The 16855-nt window shown below is 54.2% G+C and overlaps 1 protein-coding gene across 2 annotated transcripts; it reads right to left on the reverse strand.

Annotated features, from left to right (window-relative positions):
- Window positions 1–1096: 1096 nt before the first annotated feature.
- hcn4 (hyperpolarization activated cyclic nucleotide-gated potassium channel 4) lies at window positions 1097–16336 on the reverse strand. Of its 2 annotated transcripts, XM_028822968.2 has the most exons (8): window positions 15322–16336; window positions 11969–12392; window positions 7877–8038; window positions 7372–7590; window positions 5085–5231; window positions 4596–4836; window positions 4339–4503; window positions 1097–2691 (listed from the first exon to the last, which is right to left on the reverse strand). In XM_028822968.2, the coding sequence occupies exons 1-8, from the start codon at window positions 15942–15944 to the stop codon at window positions 1334–1336; spliced, it is 3339 nt and encodes a 1112-aa protein (XP_028678801.1). In that variant the 5' UTR covers window positions 15945–16336; the 3' UTR covers window positions 1097–1333. The 2 variants fall into 2 exon arrangements, with proteins under 2 accessions (XP_028678801.1, XP_051776347.1); XM_051920387.1 differs by lacking the exons at window positions 7372–7590; window positions 7877–8038 and having other exon boundaries at window positions 15322–16335.
- Between the last annotated feature and the right edge of the window lie 519 nt (window positions 16337–16855).

Genomic DNA, 16855 nt, shown 5'->3' on the forward strand with positions numbered 1-16855 from the left:
TGGCACCCAAGTTAAAATGTATGAGTGCCCGTCATGCAGTGCGACAATGGGCAGGTGGCACTTTTTATCCCAGCATGTTACTCCCCACCATGGCCACCCAAACCCCAACAAACCTTTTTCGGATCACCATGGCAGGCTACAGTTCAGTACCAGTTTTCTTGGTCTCACCATTACTGGGGACAGCCATTCTTCGAGTGACGGCCCCTGGCACATGCCATGATGTGATGGTCCCACCCCGCCGCAAGGTCAGCAAAGAATGAAACGCGAGGCCATCGAAAGCTCATCTTTATTGGATGCTTTCCATAGCTCCTGGCAAAGCTCGTCGGCTAGTTTGCATATCGGCACGTCAGCTTGTGCGGTCGCCCATCTTCCTCTTCCAGACAACGAGCTGCATGTTCATCGCATGGACGTGAACTTATTGCTTTAGCATGGGCCTCCAGTTTGGTTTGGGATGCAGAGAGCTGCTTTAGAAGAGTTACTGGGAACAAGGCAGTCACCGGTGAGCCTGCTGCCCTCTACTGCCCCCTGCTGGCTAGGGGGGCTGCACCTCATCGTGTGCCTCGGGTTTGCCAGCCATTCCTCCGTGGAGCAGCTCAGTGCAAAAAATACTGAGTAGCCAGCTGTGCCCATCCCCTAAGTGCCACACTGGGTCTCACCCTCCTGTCTGACACCTCACAGATCCCACTTTAGGGACACTGCTGCTGCCAGCTAGTAAAGGGACAAGGATTGGAGTGGCAGTACAAGGGGCCAAACAGAGGTCAGCAAGACACACTGGGCTCCTGCTGTGGGGACTCCAGGGTGCCAGTGTGATCCAGTGGCATCTCAACATCGGGTGTGTCCAAGAGAGAAGCTCATTCCTCTCCTCATCTCCACCTCTTCTCTCTTTGCCTATGTTAAACCACTGGGACCCTGCTGGGCACTCTGTGGGGCTGGCAACCTAGAATACCCGGGGCACTTTGGGCCAAACTGTGACCTGGGAAATTGGCAGATGGACAAAAATGAGTCTTAGCTTACGGAATAGATCACCGGCTCATTGCTCTGGCCAGCGGAACCTACTGCTGATGCCGCCCTCTAGGTGGCGCTGTCGTTGAGGTGCCAGCCAAGTCTCCCTGTTTGCGAACACGGCTCAACCACCTCTTTCCTTAATTCCTGCAGGGAGGCCAATGGGGGAAGACGGGCATCTGGAAAGGCTTTGGGCTTCTTTGGGCAGTCAGACCCCCCCCCACCCCCCAACACAAGCAGCTATAAAAGAGTGAGGGGCTACGGGTGCAAATGAAGAGCACAACCCAGGCATCACAGTTATCTTGCAGAATTGAACAAAGACACAGTGGCATCACAAGTTAGAGGGCAGCTTGGAGCGCACGGGCTCGAGTTCAGCCGGGAACGCCGCAGAGCTCTTGGGGGGCAGGAAGGTCAGGGGTAGGGCGGTCCCCACATTTGGTGTCTGAGGTATAGACCTTGACGACATCTGCCTGGGGAGAGTCATTCGGCCGGGCACAGAGCTGCAGGGTCTCGCTGAGGCGCCAAAGCTGGAGACGGACTCCCGGGACGAGTGCTGGGGCCCCCGACTGGTGCCACGAGTCAGCTCCTGGGGAAGAGTGGGCTGGGAGGCGGACATGAGCCTTATGTCTTGGGACAGCGGCTGGGCCACCACCACCGCTGCGTGGCTACAAGTCTGTGGGAGGAGCAGACTACTGTGGGAGCTTGACTCACTCGGCACACCGCTGGCCTGGAAAGTCCTGCTGAGCACCGAGGGGCTCGGGGCAAGAGGCGAGTAGCTGGGGGAGGCCCCGGCAGAACTGGGGCCCACCAGATGAAGCTGAGACGCCGAGCCCAGAGGTGCTCCCGCCAAGCCACGTGCCTGCACCGAGGATGGAGAGCCCAGGCCAGAAGGGGTGCCGGACGGAGGAGTCTGGAAGAGATTGAGGCCACTGGAAGTCCTGGCGTTCGCCACAAAGCCTTGGGGCAGCCGGGGTGAGGCCTGCAGCTGACTGAGCAGGGAGGCCGTAGGCGAAGCACACGTGTCCTGCTGAAAGAAGCCGGGTCCCGCCGGGGAGAGGCTGCTCAAATCGCGCTGCTTATGTTGCTGAAACTGGGCCACGCTGGAGGAAGACGAGGCGGATGAAGACTGCTGGAGCTGGCCGAAGGTGAAGATGGAGGCGGCACTCGGGCCTTGGGGTGAGTTCATGGAGGCATGGTGCAATTGGCTCAGGCTCGCCGAGGCTGAAGTCCCTGGGGGCTGATGTGCCTGGAAGGAGGCCAGCGTTGGGGTGTCCAGGCCCGGGGTCTGGAACTGGGATGGCGTACTGGACGGCGAGGGACGGGCAGACGGGACAAAGGAGTGAAACCTCTTGAGCTGCCGGGGCGTCGTGGGTGGCTGCTTGCCGAGAGAGCCCAGCACTGAGACTGGTGGCCGAAAGAGTGCGCCAGGGAAGCGAGGGTGATGGGTCAGCGCGATGGCCACTGATGTGGTGGCGGCAGCAGCCTGAAGTGGAGCCTGAATCAGAGGAGTCCAGATGACGGGCGTGGAGCTGGAGCTGGGTGGTGCAGCGTTCTGCAGGTGATGGGCGCAGTGGGCCATTTCTCTGTCATGCTGAACGATTTGCTGGATGATCTCGTTTTCTTGGTAGTTGAAGACACCCGAGTTGAGGTCGTGCTGCACCTTGTGCAGAAGGATGGAGTTCTTCTTGCCTGTTGGAGAGAAGTGACAGTGAGTGTTGGGCAAGGCCTGGCACCTCGATATGCCTGTGTCTGCTGAATGCGGCAGGGCCCTCTCCCTGACCACCATCCCCTTCTGGGCACATCGACTTCCCTCGCTCATTTGGAGTCAACAGATTTTTTTGATATGAGCCATAAATGCACTGGCAGAGCCCTTCCTGTGTCAGGATGTTTGGTGCCAACCAAGGTCCAAATTTGGAAGCAGGAAACAATCAACAGCCTCAATGTGAGCTATTTTGGGCTCAGCTGATTAGACTCAAGCAGAAATAAGCAGTGCTGCCCGTGGGACTCGCCGGGCCCTTTGGCGTGCTGGAGGTGCCAGCCACTCTTCAAATTCACAGCCGGGCAGTGTGGCCACGTGAAGTAAGTGGTCCCGGGCAAACCCTTGTGATACCATTGGTTGACGCCAGAGCGTCTTAGAGCTTTGGGGGAATTCGGTGGATTGAATTGGCGCATCTTGGTGGGCTGAGTGGACTGTTCTCGTCAGATGCATTTCTGATGTTCTCGTCTGGTCATTCTGAGTTGATGGTCACCTGAACTTTGGGATTACGTTCTTTCACTCAGCAATCGGGCTCAGTCATGGCTGTAGACTCATACCCAAACCGAACAAGGCTCTGAAAAGCTCAATGTGCCACAGCCATGTCCAGTCTGCTGCTCGCGGGTCGTTTGGCGGGGGGCTCAGGGGGCATTTGAGCTCTCCCATCGTCGCCATACTAGACTGGTGCCGGCCATCTTAAACGGTGACGTCACGCTTTGTGACTTTCAGAAGTTGTTACTGCCAACAACAAACACAAAATGGCGGCACCTGTTACTGAGGACAGAATGCAAAATGGTGATGTGGTTCATTTAGAGTGGAAACCTAGACGTCTCCAAATCACCACTGTCTTCAAGTCCAGCATTTTCCAGTTACCCTGGCGCTGGCCTGCTGATAGCGTCCTGCCGTCGGCCGCCTCTCACATCCTCCTCGACTTCTACTGTCCCAATAGGTGCTGCTGCCTGGTGACCATGGCACGCTCGTTGATTGGTGCCAATTTAAGGAGTAATTGTAAGAATCTCAGGCTTGGAAGCTCCCTCCAGCTCTGATTCTGGGGTTAGCCACTCGAGCCTGTGGAGTACCTTCGCATGGCGGGGGCAAAGGCAGCCTGTGTGTCCAACAAGACCGCCACAAGGACTGGGAAAGGAAAGAAACCATGAGAGGGCAAGAAGGAGAAGCTTCGTTAAAACGGGCCAAGGTCAAATGATGAAGCGCCACAGCGTGAAACATGAGGCAAAAATGAAAAGAAACAACAAAGCAAAAGCAAAACACCCCAAAGGCCTGAGGACCCTTTCACCAAATGGCTGAATTACCAATCCCCTTGGACGCCACCTTAAACAGTGCATGACAAAATGGAGGAGACTATGGGGCGCTGCATCAACAGATGATCACAGTGGAGATGATTTCATTCAACTGGGAAATAACACCAAAGGGCACAAAAGCAGGACTCATCACCTTACCCTTTCTTGGCATTGAGATAGCAGCTATCTGCACAAGTCCATCTGCCATCGTCTTCCTGTGCCACCTGTGTGGGTCTCCTTAGAGCCATGCCACTCTGACCCTGAGTCAAGCTATGGCTTCCTTACCTATTCGGTCCAGCCGGTCCAGCGCCACGGTCTCGAAAGCCCGCCTCATCATGGGATACTCCTCCAGGACCTCGTTGAAGTTGTCCACAGACAATGAGTACAGGCGGCAGTAGGTGTCGGCACGAACGCTGGCCGTCCGCCGTCCACGGGTCAGCAGGCAGATCTCTGCATGGAACAGACATGGCGTGATTGTCTGGCATGAGGGCAGGGACACCCGGCATGGCACTACAGGAAAGAGTACGTCCACCTGCGCTTACCCCCAAAGTAGGAGCCATCTGACAACTTGGTCTCCTTGTTCCCTCTGGTGAGCACGCTCACAATGCCATGCTGGATGAAGTACATTTTCTTGCCGATGGTGCCCTCCCGGATGATATAATCACCTGGCTGGAACACCTCAAAGCGCAGCTTGGTCAGCATCGAGGTCACAAAGTTGGGGTCAGCATTGGCAAATAGTGGCATTGATGCCACAAGCTTACGGCAATTAAAGTTGATGATCTCCTGTACAGGAAAAAAGCACAGGGAACAACGGTGTTCAGGTGTCTGCCCACACCAGCCGGAGATGTGCCAAGAGAGGACTCTACACAGGTCTGGAGGTGGGCATCAAAGAAGCAAGCCACGCAGGACACATGCCCAGTGGGTATCACCATGATTCTGACTCTGGGCTATCGGATACCACGAGCTGAGCACTTGACCACAGGGTGCCCTTGTTATCAGTGCCCACACATTAGAAGCATCCGAGGACTCACCTCACGCAGCGGCTCACTCAGCTCTCCCAGGATGCTCTCCTCATCAAACATCTTGCCCTGGTATCGGTGCTCATAGTAGTCATGAATGCGCTGGCGCATGTCAGCGGGCAGTTTGTGGAAGGACATGTACTGCTCCACCTGCTTATACTGAAAAGGACAAAGATGGGAAGACTTCAGTGGAAAGCAGCAACTTATTAGCCTGTGTGACTGGCAAGGGCACTGAGGTGGCATTGGAGAGGGACCAGTTATGAAGGAGGGGGGCATACTACAAGCACATCTGGAGTGATTGGGGGGGTTATGTACTGCATCGGGGAAGGATGGGCAGTGCCAGCACTCCAACGTGATGGCTGCACCAGAAGAGTCCAGGCTGGCAGCCTGCCTATCAGCCTGCTCTGCCCAGATCCCTCTCTCACTTTGCCCTTTTCTTTGCTCCACAGGGACGTGGCACCTACTTCATTTTCTTACAAACCTGACAGCTTTCTTCCTTTCTACTTTAAAGATGCCAGAATAAGGATCTGCATCAGCGTGCCAGGCTGCAGTAATTAGGCACCAGGGGCTTGCACGTTAAGCAGAGGAGGCTTGCAGCGTGGTGTGGGCATGAATCTGGCAGCTTCAGCGGTCCCACAAGGAAGGCAGATTGCCAGGAAGCAATTCATCAACCTGAGTTGTAGTACCAGCTATAAGCAGTGCCACCCCTGTCTTTGGCTCAGCAGTCCTGAGCTTCCCCTGACCTTGGCATCTGTTGCCTTGGCCTTACAATCAGAGCTGCCTTGATTGGACTTTCTAGAGGGCACAGTTGAGGGCTCATATTCACACAAACACACACACACACACACACACACACACACCGCTTCAGACACTTCTTGCCTTTTAGGTAAAATCCACGAGCAAATGAGTCAAGCTGTCACTTTCATTCTCTTTAAAAGCAAGTCAGCTGTTTGATGCCGCCTGGTTACCGTAGCAACCAGCACATCAGCGTGCACTTGTGTCCGCCAAAGTCGCAGATTTACGGAAGTGAAAATGAGGATCACGCTTGGGCCATGGACAGTTGGTGATCCCGCTGCTGAGTCCCCCTACACTGGCACAGAGACACTGGCACTGGTGGTGCAGAGTCAGCCGGATGGAACTGCATTCCTTCATGGGCTCTCTTGACATGACGACTCTTTGGTGGCCCTTGCAGTAGGCACAGCACAAATAGGACCTGCTGGGTGACGTGTGCTTAGAAGAAGATGGAGAACAGAGTCCAGGCTCCACCATCTCTGCCTCAGCAGGACGAGCAAATCCAAAATGGTGGGACAGAAACTCTTTTGGGAATATGAATGGTGTAGTATGTGTGTAAGTGTCACCTCTGATTAGGACGTGGGGTGGTCAGACCAGTGGGCACATGCGCGCGCGTATGTGTGATCTGCACTTTTCAAGCACTCAGCCGTAGATAAGAAATCGCCTGAAAATGAGTTCTGTAAAGAAAGGGGCACTGCCAGGCTGTGGCATTTACTTCTTTAGTTGTGTCATTTCAACACAACCTGAGTTCTACTTCCTGCCCCATGACACTGGCACCTCAGTGCTGCCACCGTCTATGGCATTCATATGTCCTTTATATCTCTGCGTTGGTTGTCCTCTGGTTCTTCACCCAAATCCCAAAGACGTGTATGTGTGTGTGTGTGTTGGGTTAACTGGTCACTCTGACACCCCACTCAGCACCAGATGTTGCCTTGTGCCCGGCGCTATTTGCCTGCGCAACCTTGAAATAGAAGAAGCAGGTACAATAATGGAACTGGAGCAGCTTTGGCACCAGCAACATTTCAGTATGGAAACACTCAGAAGACAGGCATGGATCAGCTAAAAGTAGACCCCGGGATGCCAACACATGTCCAGTGAGGGGACTGGTCACTCCTCCGCTTCCTCTCTGTGCCAAGGAAGCCTTTTAACAAACCTGAGAGTGGCAACGTGCCAGGATTGACACGAGGCGGGTGAGATCTAAGCAAACAAGCACATTAAGAGGCTTTCTTACCTGCAGCTCTGCCACGTTTCCCGTGTTCGCTCTTTCCTCGCCTTTCCTAATGCTGAGACACTCGTCTCTACTTTTATCACGTTTCTCGTCGAGTATTGGAACTCCGTACTGGCAGGTGGCACTTGAATCTTCTATCACAGCTCCAGTTGAGTCAAAACTCTGTGTGTGTGTGTGTGTGTGCACTGAGGACCCTGTTTTGACTGCAAATCAGAAACAATGTGGGCGCCTCTGCTCCTGGGGCCCCTGGCCAGTGCCCATTGTGCCCCCTGCACTCACCTTCTCTTGGTACTGACGTCGTGACGAATCCAGCGACTGGATGAGAGCTGTGGCGTGGCCGATGAACATGGCGTAGCAGGTGGCACCCACAATCATGCTCAGCATGGTCAGCCACACATCCGTCATGCCGATGGGCGCTTGCTGGCCATAGCCGATGCACAGCATGTGACTCATGGCTTTGAAGAGGGCATACGAGTACTGCTGGCCCCACGTGTCGTTCTGTGAAACAAGCAGACACCCGTTATTTGAAAATCGCCACACTCATACAGTACCTGCTGCCCAACTTGCCAACGCAGCGCTGCTCACTCCCACATTCGTGTGAAATCGGTTTAGCCCCCATGGCATTCACCTGTGCGCTTCCCACTGTATGCCACCTGGCATCAGAAGAACACAGACATCACAAAGAGGGGCTCTTTACCAAGGGGGAGCTGCTCTCGTCTCCTTCCGACTCCTCTAGTGGCTCCACCATCCTCACTCCGCCCGCCCGTGCTGGCTCACTACTCACCACCATTTTGTTCTGTGAAACCCAGCAGTCCTCGGGGAAGTCCTGCAGCATGGGGACCAGGAACTGCAGGCAGCCATCCCAGTGGCACAGCAGCAGCATCATCCCGATGAGGTTCACGATGCGCACCACAGCGCTGGCCAGGTCGTACGTCATGTGGAAGATCTGCGAGGAAAGGGGCACAGATGTGAGGACAAGTAACTAGGGGGGCACAGCAGAGCACTTAGCTAAGCATGATGGGCTGAGGGGTCTCCTGGCACATGCCCAGGGCCCTTTGCCCGCACATCTCTCCTTTGTCTCGTCTGGGACTGCAATTAGCCTCCTCATTTATTTACCTTGTCTCAAGGTGCTATATGAGCAAAGTTTGACTCTGCCTGATCATCCTCTTTTGTGGCACGGACCATTTATTCCAGCTGCTGTGGTGACAAATGTCCGACACTCTGAAAGCTGAAGTCTGCTCAGCCCGTTCCATCGCATATACAGCAGCACCAATCCTCGCTTTCATCTGGACGCTGGGGTCTCCGAGGGGGAGGCCGCTTTCCAATGGGGTCCGATTATCACGTTGCCATTTTGTTTTCTTACTACCTGACAGCTGCAAATGGAGTTGCGTGATGTCATCAGGCCCTTGCTGTTTAACACCCGAGATTTCCGGAATGTTCGTGTTGCAGTCAAGGTCTGGGACTTTTCTGGTCGCTTGTGAGAAGAACGTCTCTGGTCCTCCTGCTGTGTGTTGGGCTTCACTTGCTGCTCTCTTTTTGTTTTGACCTCATGGCTTCTTCATCTGCTCATCATCATCATTTCTCTTTGGTTTCTGTCACTTTTGGGTGTTGATGAAAGAGAATTGAAAAAAACACAACAATGAACCCCCCCAGGGCCTGCTGGTACGTCAGGAGGGTCCAAGTTCATCTCCGCCCGGCCCCCATTCAGCTCACCTGCCTTCACGCCCGCCTGGCATTTAGTGGGTTCAGATTGGCATCTCGGCTGCACCAGGCGCATTATCTGACGAAAAGGGACAGAACATGACCCCTTGGGCACACCAGACATGGAGAATTTGGTTCATTTTAGTCATCTTTGTGCTTCGCTTAACAAGCAAAACCTCTGCAGCTCGCTGGACCCCAGGAATGATGTCTGGGCAGCAGTGAGCAGTGGCACATGCCCCATCAGGACAGTTAGGGGCAGACTGTGCCAGTGGCATCAAGCAGGGTGAGGGGGCGCCAGTCAGGAGGCTCACATCAGTGCCTTCACTTAAGGCTTGTGCCGCATGGAGAATTGGATTTCATTTTCATTCTTTGACATACTTCTCAATGATGGCTTCTTACGGTTTGTGTGGATTTGCAGTTTTCACAAACAATTAGCCAACTTTGATGATTTTTTTATCCTTACAAGACTCACATCGTTGTGTTGCCATTTGTTGTCTTCATTTTGACCCGTGCCCACCACCATTTTCAAATGTGCTGTGGTTGGCATTGCAAGTTGTGTCTCATGATGTCACCACAAACATGCTATTCAAGTGATTGGCACAGGAATCACAACGCCCAAGGATATGGAAAATTGGCAAGGGAGTCTACCAGGGCAGGCCCCTTTTAAGAACACTGGCACCGCACTGAGGCCAAGAAGAACAACAGCCACAGAATGAAAAAGGGCAACAGTGGGAAGACTTCCCGGTCAAGCACATTTGTCACCTGAACATTACTAGAAAGAGCCACTGCCAGAGTAATGGCTTACTGAGGGCCGTCAGTTCTTCTTTATAATGGGTGCACTGGGAGGAGGGGACCTTGGTCTCCTGCTTTATGGTGCTGCATGAGGAATAAAGAAGTCCAAAAAGAATGAATCCGTGCGGCTTCCTTACTTTCTCTTGTTTAAAATTGAACATTTGAAATGAACGGTCTCTATTTTTTTTTTACAAATTGAATCAACTTCATAAAAAAACTCGATCAGCGTTGAGAAATCATTCCTGAAAAACGTTTGCACTGTTTGTATTTTACGCGGGTGATGCCACCGAGTGCCATCGGACCGAGTGCCAAGGTCTTGCTCTTTCTGCACTTTGTGGTGTCTCAACAGGCACATTCTTTAAAACGCAGCCAAGAGAAGACAAACCTCCCCTGAAATCTCCGGGCTCAGTCACTGACTTTTGATTCAGCGCTGTAACGGCATGCAGTGACCCCGCCCCCTCGACTCGCCAGCGCCGCACTTCAGCCTCGGCCTCATGTCTCGCCCGTGTCATTCGCTCCTGGGCCGTGGTGGGTCGTGGTGTCACGGGTGCTGTTCATAGGACCGAAGGCTCTCAGTGATCGCACCTACCCGAGCACGCTGAAAAGATTGGCGCCTGGACGACCCCCCTGCCCATTTCACGACAGACGTCTCTTAGGAAACTCTGACAAGAGGAGAGGCGTCCCGATTCCTGCTCCTTTCCTTTTTTATTTCCTGAGGTATTTGCCTCTCCCAGCTCTGAACATTTCTCCTTGGTGTTCGGCTTCATTTCCCTGTCCATTTCTTTTCTCCCTGTGGCCCTCCAGCTCATTACATTTGTGGTATTTAGATGACTTTATCGTTATTTTCAGGACGTTTTGCATGGTGCTTTGGGTCACGGATGAGTGCATTGCCCCTAGTTACCCTGTCTGGTTGGTGCCATGTGACAGGAGTCAATCCATCATGTAGTATGATTGTCACACCCCTTTTTAAGATGGTGGCACAGTCACTTCAATGCCCAAGTTTGTGCATGCAGTACAAAAGATCTTCTTGTGTGTCTATAGTCCATCTGTTCATGGAATCGGATCTTTAAGTTTGCTCAGTGTTTTGGATTTGGGTCTTTTGGCTTCCCACCCTGGCATTTCCCATTTTCTCCTTCTCTCCTCTCCTGGTCCCTTCATTTATCTTCTCATCTGTTTCTCTGTAGAAGGGCATCCTGACGATAAGAGTCAGGCAGCCAGAGAAGCCTCCTCACATCTCGGCTCTGTCTTGCCAGCAGGGAGACAACTAAGTGGGCGCTGAGTTTGAGATCTCATCTCTGCTGCCCCAACACCTTCCACCCTCCTTCTGGCAGGTGCTTCATTTGCATGAGTCTGGGCGAGTGCTGAGGGTAGAGGGGGAACCCTGGAGGAAATTCATCAAGACATGCGGGACTTGGGAGGCCATTAGTCCAACATTGAGTCTCACTGGAGTGGCTTCAAGGTCGCCAAGTCAATGCTGTGGACAGCAGTTAAGACGATAACAAGGTCATTGACCGGCACGAGGAGACATGGCCAGTTTTCAGAAAAGCCTGAAGGATCTGCCAAATATCGACTTGAGGAAGGTGACTCCTCATATTCTGCATGCTGATCAACATCCACTTTTGTTTCCAAACCCCTCTTGCAGGCTCTTGCCAACACACACCATATGGACAAAGCCTGCACCACCTGAGCACACCATGCCCAAAGGTGACTAAACTCTGGACACTAGGACACAGCAAAAATGGCCAACGCTTCATATCAAGTGACCAGTCGCCCAATGGTGGAGATTACTAGCATCAGACAGCTCTGGCCAAGATCTGGTGTTGTGCATACTAGAACTAGACCACCTGATGCCCCCATAGAGCACACTGAGTACAGCAAGTCTGACAAGACACCTAAACCCTCAGGTTCCCATGGTCCATTGTGGCCTGCTTCAGCACAGTAGGTTGGGGTTACCTCGGCTCACACAGCTGAGTCACGTGGCATTGTGCGGGATCACTTCTTTCAGGCCCCATGTCAAAGATAATCTGCTTGGCAGCCCCCCAGTCCGACTTTGAAGTCACCTTGTAGTTTCCATTTTTCACAGGGAGATGCTTCCCATAATACTTTGTGGCCTTGTCATTGAATAAAAGTGAGCCAATTAGCAGGCTGGGCAGGCTGCCAAGGTCTCGTTAGCAGGCAGGCAGGCTCTGAGCTCTCAATCCACCTTCTGGAGGCTCCCATCATCCTCTGGGGCCACTGGTGACCCCTTATGGTCCACCCTGGAGGAAGGGCTGCAGCCATGACAGCCAGATGGCACTTGAGGCCACTGCTCGACGGGCCTAGTCTGGTCATGTATTGCATGTCCTCCCTTGACCACCCACAGGTCCCCCCCATGCCAGCTTACCTCTTCCCACTGGTGAATGTAGCGGATGAGCCGGGACAGCCGCAGGAGGCGCAGCAGGCTGAGAATCTTGGTGAAGCGCACGATCCGCAGGGCACGGGCGGTCTTATAAAAGTCCGAGTCAATGCGCGTTTCCACGATCAGGAAGATGTAGTCCACGGGGATGGAGGAGATGAAGTCCACCACAAACCAGCTGCGCAGGTACTTCATCTTAATGCGCTGGGGGTCCAGGATGATCTCCGTGTTGTCCTCCACCACGATGCCAGTGCGAAAGTTCAGCACCAGGTCGATGAGGAAGAAGGTGTCGGACACCACGTTGAAGACGATCCAGGGAGGCGTGTGCTCATCCTTGAAGAAGGTAATGCCGACGGGGATGATGATCAGGTTTCCCACCATAAGGAGCAGCATGGTCAGGTCCCAGTAGAACCTGGTGGGAAGGAACAAGAGGGCGTGAGACAGGCAGGCAGGTAGGCAGTGTGGTCCAGGACCATGAACCACTTGGACCTCAGACTCATTGTGTGACGCTGAGGATGTCACTTAGCAGTGCATCTGCACTTGTGACCCATCTTATTGTGACATTTAGTACGCAAATGGTGAATTGTGAGATAAACGCTCATCCTGCAGCTCTGTCTGACGCGATCACAAAGAAAGCTGGCTATGCAGGGTGTGAAAGGTGCCATATAATACATAAATATGTAGAGAGGCAGACATCAAAGATTGCATACAATAAATACAAAACTAGACGGATGTGAAAGGTGCCATAAAAGAATACCAAGGTAGGTCAATAGGCAGACGTCACAAACGGAAGGTGCTACACAAAAAATGAACAAGTAGGCAGACTGGAAAGGAGCCACTGCTACCCTCACTCCCCCATCATCCTTTACTTCATAAAGTGCCTTTCAGGAAGTTAGTGTGAGTGTGTGTGAGTGGGTGGCACAGAACCTGCGCAATGCCCACTCCTGCTGAGGTGATATTTGAACCCAAAGTCTTCCATCAAGCATTCTTTCTGACCAATACAATGTACCCTTTACAGCAGGTGGTCCCTGTGCCACTCCAGCCCAGCTGAGCGAGGCACAAGACGTCAAGAGGGCATGAGGAGCTGGAGAAGGAGGGACATCTGAGAAAAGGTGCCATGGCACATGACTGGCACTAGGAGAGCTTCGACAGCAGGCTCCTTTGATCCTGCGCTTTATCAGACTCAGCCTGTCAGTTGAGTGTTTCCACACGCTCTCAGGAGCGGGTGTCACCTGTCTGTCTGCTACGTGCCGGGTGGGCAGGACAGCACTAATGGCACATCTGCTCCCAGATGGGACCCCTAATGCGGGCATTATCAGTTTCCCTGTAGGCCATTATCTTTCCAAACCAGGTGATGTAACGGCTAAATGGAGCGACTCACTTAAAGCCTCTCTATCCTTCGCAGGGATTTGGTGCCGGGGGTCAGATAGGCTCGTGCCACCTAGGCCCTTTGGATAAAGCGGCGTTTAATCTCTGCGTCTCCGGGGCCTTTTCCAGGAGGATGAGCTCATCTTTATCTCATCCAGAACAGCAAGAGGACTGTCACATTTCCATCTTCCTGATAGCGAGCGAGGGAGCAAGCGCCTGTTATCAGGAGTGTCCCTGAAGAGAGCCAGTGGCACCCTATCAGCCGTGCTCCATGCCTGGGCTCGACTGAGTGAGCCATTTGTGTTGTGGATTACTGTTCTCTCCCACAGCTGCCATCCCGTGCAATGAAAAGATTTTCATCACAGATTACAAGAGACACGTTGATGTCAAAAGGCTCGCTGGCTGCTCCCTGGCACACTGGGCCCGCAGCAGGCTTCAGCCACTCTATTAGGAGTCTGTAGGGTGCACTTAGTGGGCACCCCAATGGAGCAATTCGGACACGAGACTGGCAAGGCCAGGTGAGGCCATGTACACAACAGAAATGGCTACCTGGTGTGCCACTCTGTTCTCTAGCTCCATCTATGTCTGCTGCCCCAAATGGCTATGAGTGTGGGATGCCCAGCTGCCAGCTGTGTATGACAATGGCACTGACCTACAAACTGCCTGACCGCAAGATCAGCACATCAACACTGTGGCACTTTGACGAGCGAAGCTAGTGCTGACCATTAGAGGACTACTGGGATGGACATCTCTGTGAAAGCCACATCTGCTTCTTCCACAGGGGGTGTGAAGATAAGGAGTGGGCACCAAGAAGGAGCCATGAGCCTGATGCAAGGCACAAACATGCCAATCAGCCCGAAGTGAACAACTTTAGGCAAAGGCAGGGAGTTGAACCCAAATCTCGGGAGCTGCGAGGCATTTAGGGGTACGGGCATCAGTTGCCACCTCACAGAACACCTGGGCATAAGGAGCACAGAGACATCCGAGCATGTCAGTGCTGAACCCAGGGGAGGCAGGAGCCAGCCCATCACTGACGGGCACACTCACTGATCCACCCAGACGTCACTGGCGGAGCAGTACGGGGCGATCATCGAGTGCCAGCATTGAGCGCCATAGTGACCCGCAGAGTGAGCACTGAGCCCACAACATTGGACCTTATACTTCAACACTTTAGGGGCTGTCCACCCACATGACAATCCTACTTTTAACATCCATTTGATGGAGCCTCTGATCCACAAAATCAAATTTAGGTTTGCGGGGGCCTGGGGCTTTCCAAAACTGGGCACCAGCGCTGAAGATGGCATCAGCACACACTCACAACAGGGCCAGTTTCAAGTCGCCCACTGACTGGACCCATGCTTGAGAGCCTTGAGAAAAAGCGCCCGGTGGTTCCATGGGGAGAACAAGCAAAGTGCACTCAGGCAGTGATAGGCCCGGGATTTGTATGAATGCCAGTCCCTGTTCACCTCAGCCTTCATCTCAAGGACTGCTCCTCATTCAAGCCACCCCTGAGTCTCCTAAGTAAATGAAGAAGACGGGACGTTCGTCGAAGCCGCTGCTCCGATATGCCACTCCACACTGGGCGCTGATTCGAGTTTCATTTCGGATTTCTCCAGGACCCGCTAGGCTCGCCTCTCGCCTTCCCAGTTGGCCCAACGCGCACACCCGGCTTTGTACCCACTGAAGGTCCCTCGTCTCACCCGTCACGTTACCGCTCTCCCTAATGCCCATGCATCTCACCTGCCGGCATCTGCCCACTCGCTGCGTCTCCGTGTGCCCGCGTCTGCTAATCCGAGTCTGTAAATCTGAGAGTAAACATCACGCGGATTCTTGCCAGCATGGAGGCATTTCAAGGGGGCTGTTATGTAAACCCTGTAACCCGAACCCCCCGCCCGACACACCTCTCCTCTCGTAATCAGGACAGTTTCGAAAGCCCATACGACCCCCCCACCCCCGGACCAACGTGCTTTTACCTGAAGTCGCTGTATGGGTGGATGATCCAGAAACCAGCCGACTTGACCCGCTCCTGCTCCCGCTCCACCGCCTTCTGACTCCCGAACATCCGCAGGGAGAACTTGTTCACCCCGGGCTGCAGCATAGCCCCGAACTGCCTGTGCATGAAGCCTGCCTGGTCGTCCGCTAGGCTGGGGTCGCTGAACGCATCTCCCGGTGAGCCGCCGAGCGCTCCCGGTGCCCCCGGCTCCGCGCCTCCATCCAGGGGGCCAGTCGGGGTGTTCTCCTCGCTGGGGGTCACGTCGCCCTCGGCGATGAGCCTCTTCTCCTCCGGCACGCTGGACTCGTGTAAGTGGCGGCTGGCGATGGACGACAGGCTCCCCTTGAACCTGCGACAGTCCCCGTTGGAGCTGCTCTTGGCGGGGCGCCCCATGTCCGTCTCCATGATGAGTGCCTCTCCGCCTCCTTTGCTCTCTGCGCCGGCCGAGGCCGCCGGTGAAGGTAGCGGCTTCATCCTGATGCTGCTCTTCCTGCGAATGTCCTTGTCGCTGTCTTCCTCCTCGTCCATGATCGCAGCCTTGTGTCCCGTGTGCTGCGGTAGGCTGTAGAGCCGCTTGCGCATGGAGGGAGGCAGCCTGTCCATGACGGCGGCGCGCAGCCAGCCGAGCAGAGAATCCCGATCGCGTCGCAGAGCCGCCTAATTAGACATCCCGAGCGACGAGCGAGCGCCGCGTCGTTCCTCCGCACTCACTCACCGGGATGCAGGGAGCATGATTAGTGGGAGTACGAGAGGTCATCACGGTCGGACGACGGAGAGAGGCAGGCATGGAGCCCGCGAACGATCCTGTGCAGCAGCCCGCTGACATCACGGAGCCTCTGCTCCTGGTCCTAGCGAGACACCGCGAACAAGCAAAGGAGAGAGTGGATCTATCGGGTTGCCATGGGAGCGGGGGGAGCTCAGCCCACCTAGATCGTGCGGCACCAAAGCAGGGCACCGACCCCGGGCGCGATTCAAGGTGACTGGGACCCGCTTAAACACCCCCCCCCCCCCCCCCCACCACCCCCCTTCCCGCCAAAGGGATCGCCAGATCGCAAAGTACTGGCCCGTGGTGAAGATTCGTGCAGCAGCCCACCGTCGCTTTACACCAGGGAACGTGAAGCAGCCCCACCAAACAAATGCCCCATCCACACTGCCCTCCATGAGGCGATTAGGACCGAATACAACATAAAACCGACCTCGGCAAATGACTTGTTTCGACAGGGAAATCTGAGCTCAAGTCGGGGTCAAGTGTTCCTCTAGGCTCCACAGTGCAGGAGAAAAGCAACTCTGAAATGATCTGGGGGATCACCTGGGCACTGGGCCTGTTAGGGCAGCTCAGCCCTGCAGCGACCCCTGAGAGTGAGCATTCATTTACACTTGTGGCAGTGGGGATGAGAGACTGTCACCCTGGATTAAACTGTCACCTCCACCAACAGGCACAGACCCACACCATGTGGTGTGCCCCAAAATTTTAGATAGAGGTCATGCCGACCCAACTATAGCATCTACCTGAC

Source organism: Erpetoichthys calabaricus, chromosome 17 (genome assembly GCF_900747795.2).
Source record: "Erpetoichthys calabaricus chromosome 17, fErpCal1.3, whole genome shotgun sequence".
NCBI lineage: Eukaryota > Metazoa > Chordata > Cladistia > Polypteriformes > Polypteridae > Erpetoichthys > Erpetoichthys calabaricus.

What these genes read in the sequence shown, in the direction of transcription:
- hcn4 (XM_028822968.2), bottom strand. Translation starts at nt 15,944, where the DNA reads ATGGACAGGCTGCCTCCCTCCATGCGCAAGCGGCTCTACAGCCTACCG. An exon ending in CACCCATACAGCGACTTCAG is followed by an intron (nt 12,393 to 15,321) that starts GTAAAAGCACGT and finishes CCTTCCCACCAG; the next exon opens with GTTCTACTGGGACCTGACCA. An exon ending in TGAGTGAGCCGCTGCGTGAG is followed by an intron (nt 4,837 to 5,084) that starts GTGAGTCCTCGG and finishes TTTCCTGTACAG; the next exon opens with GAGATCATCAACTTTAATTG.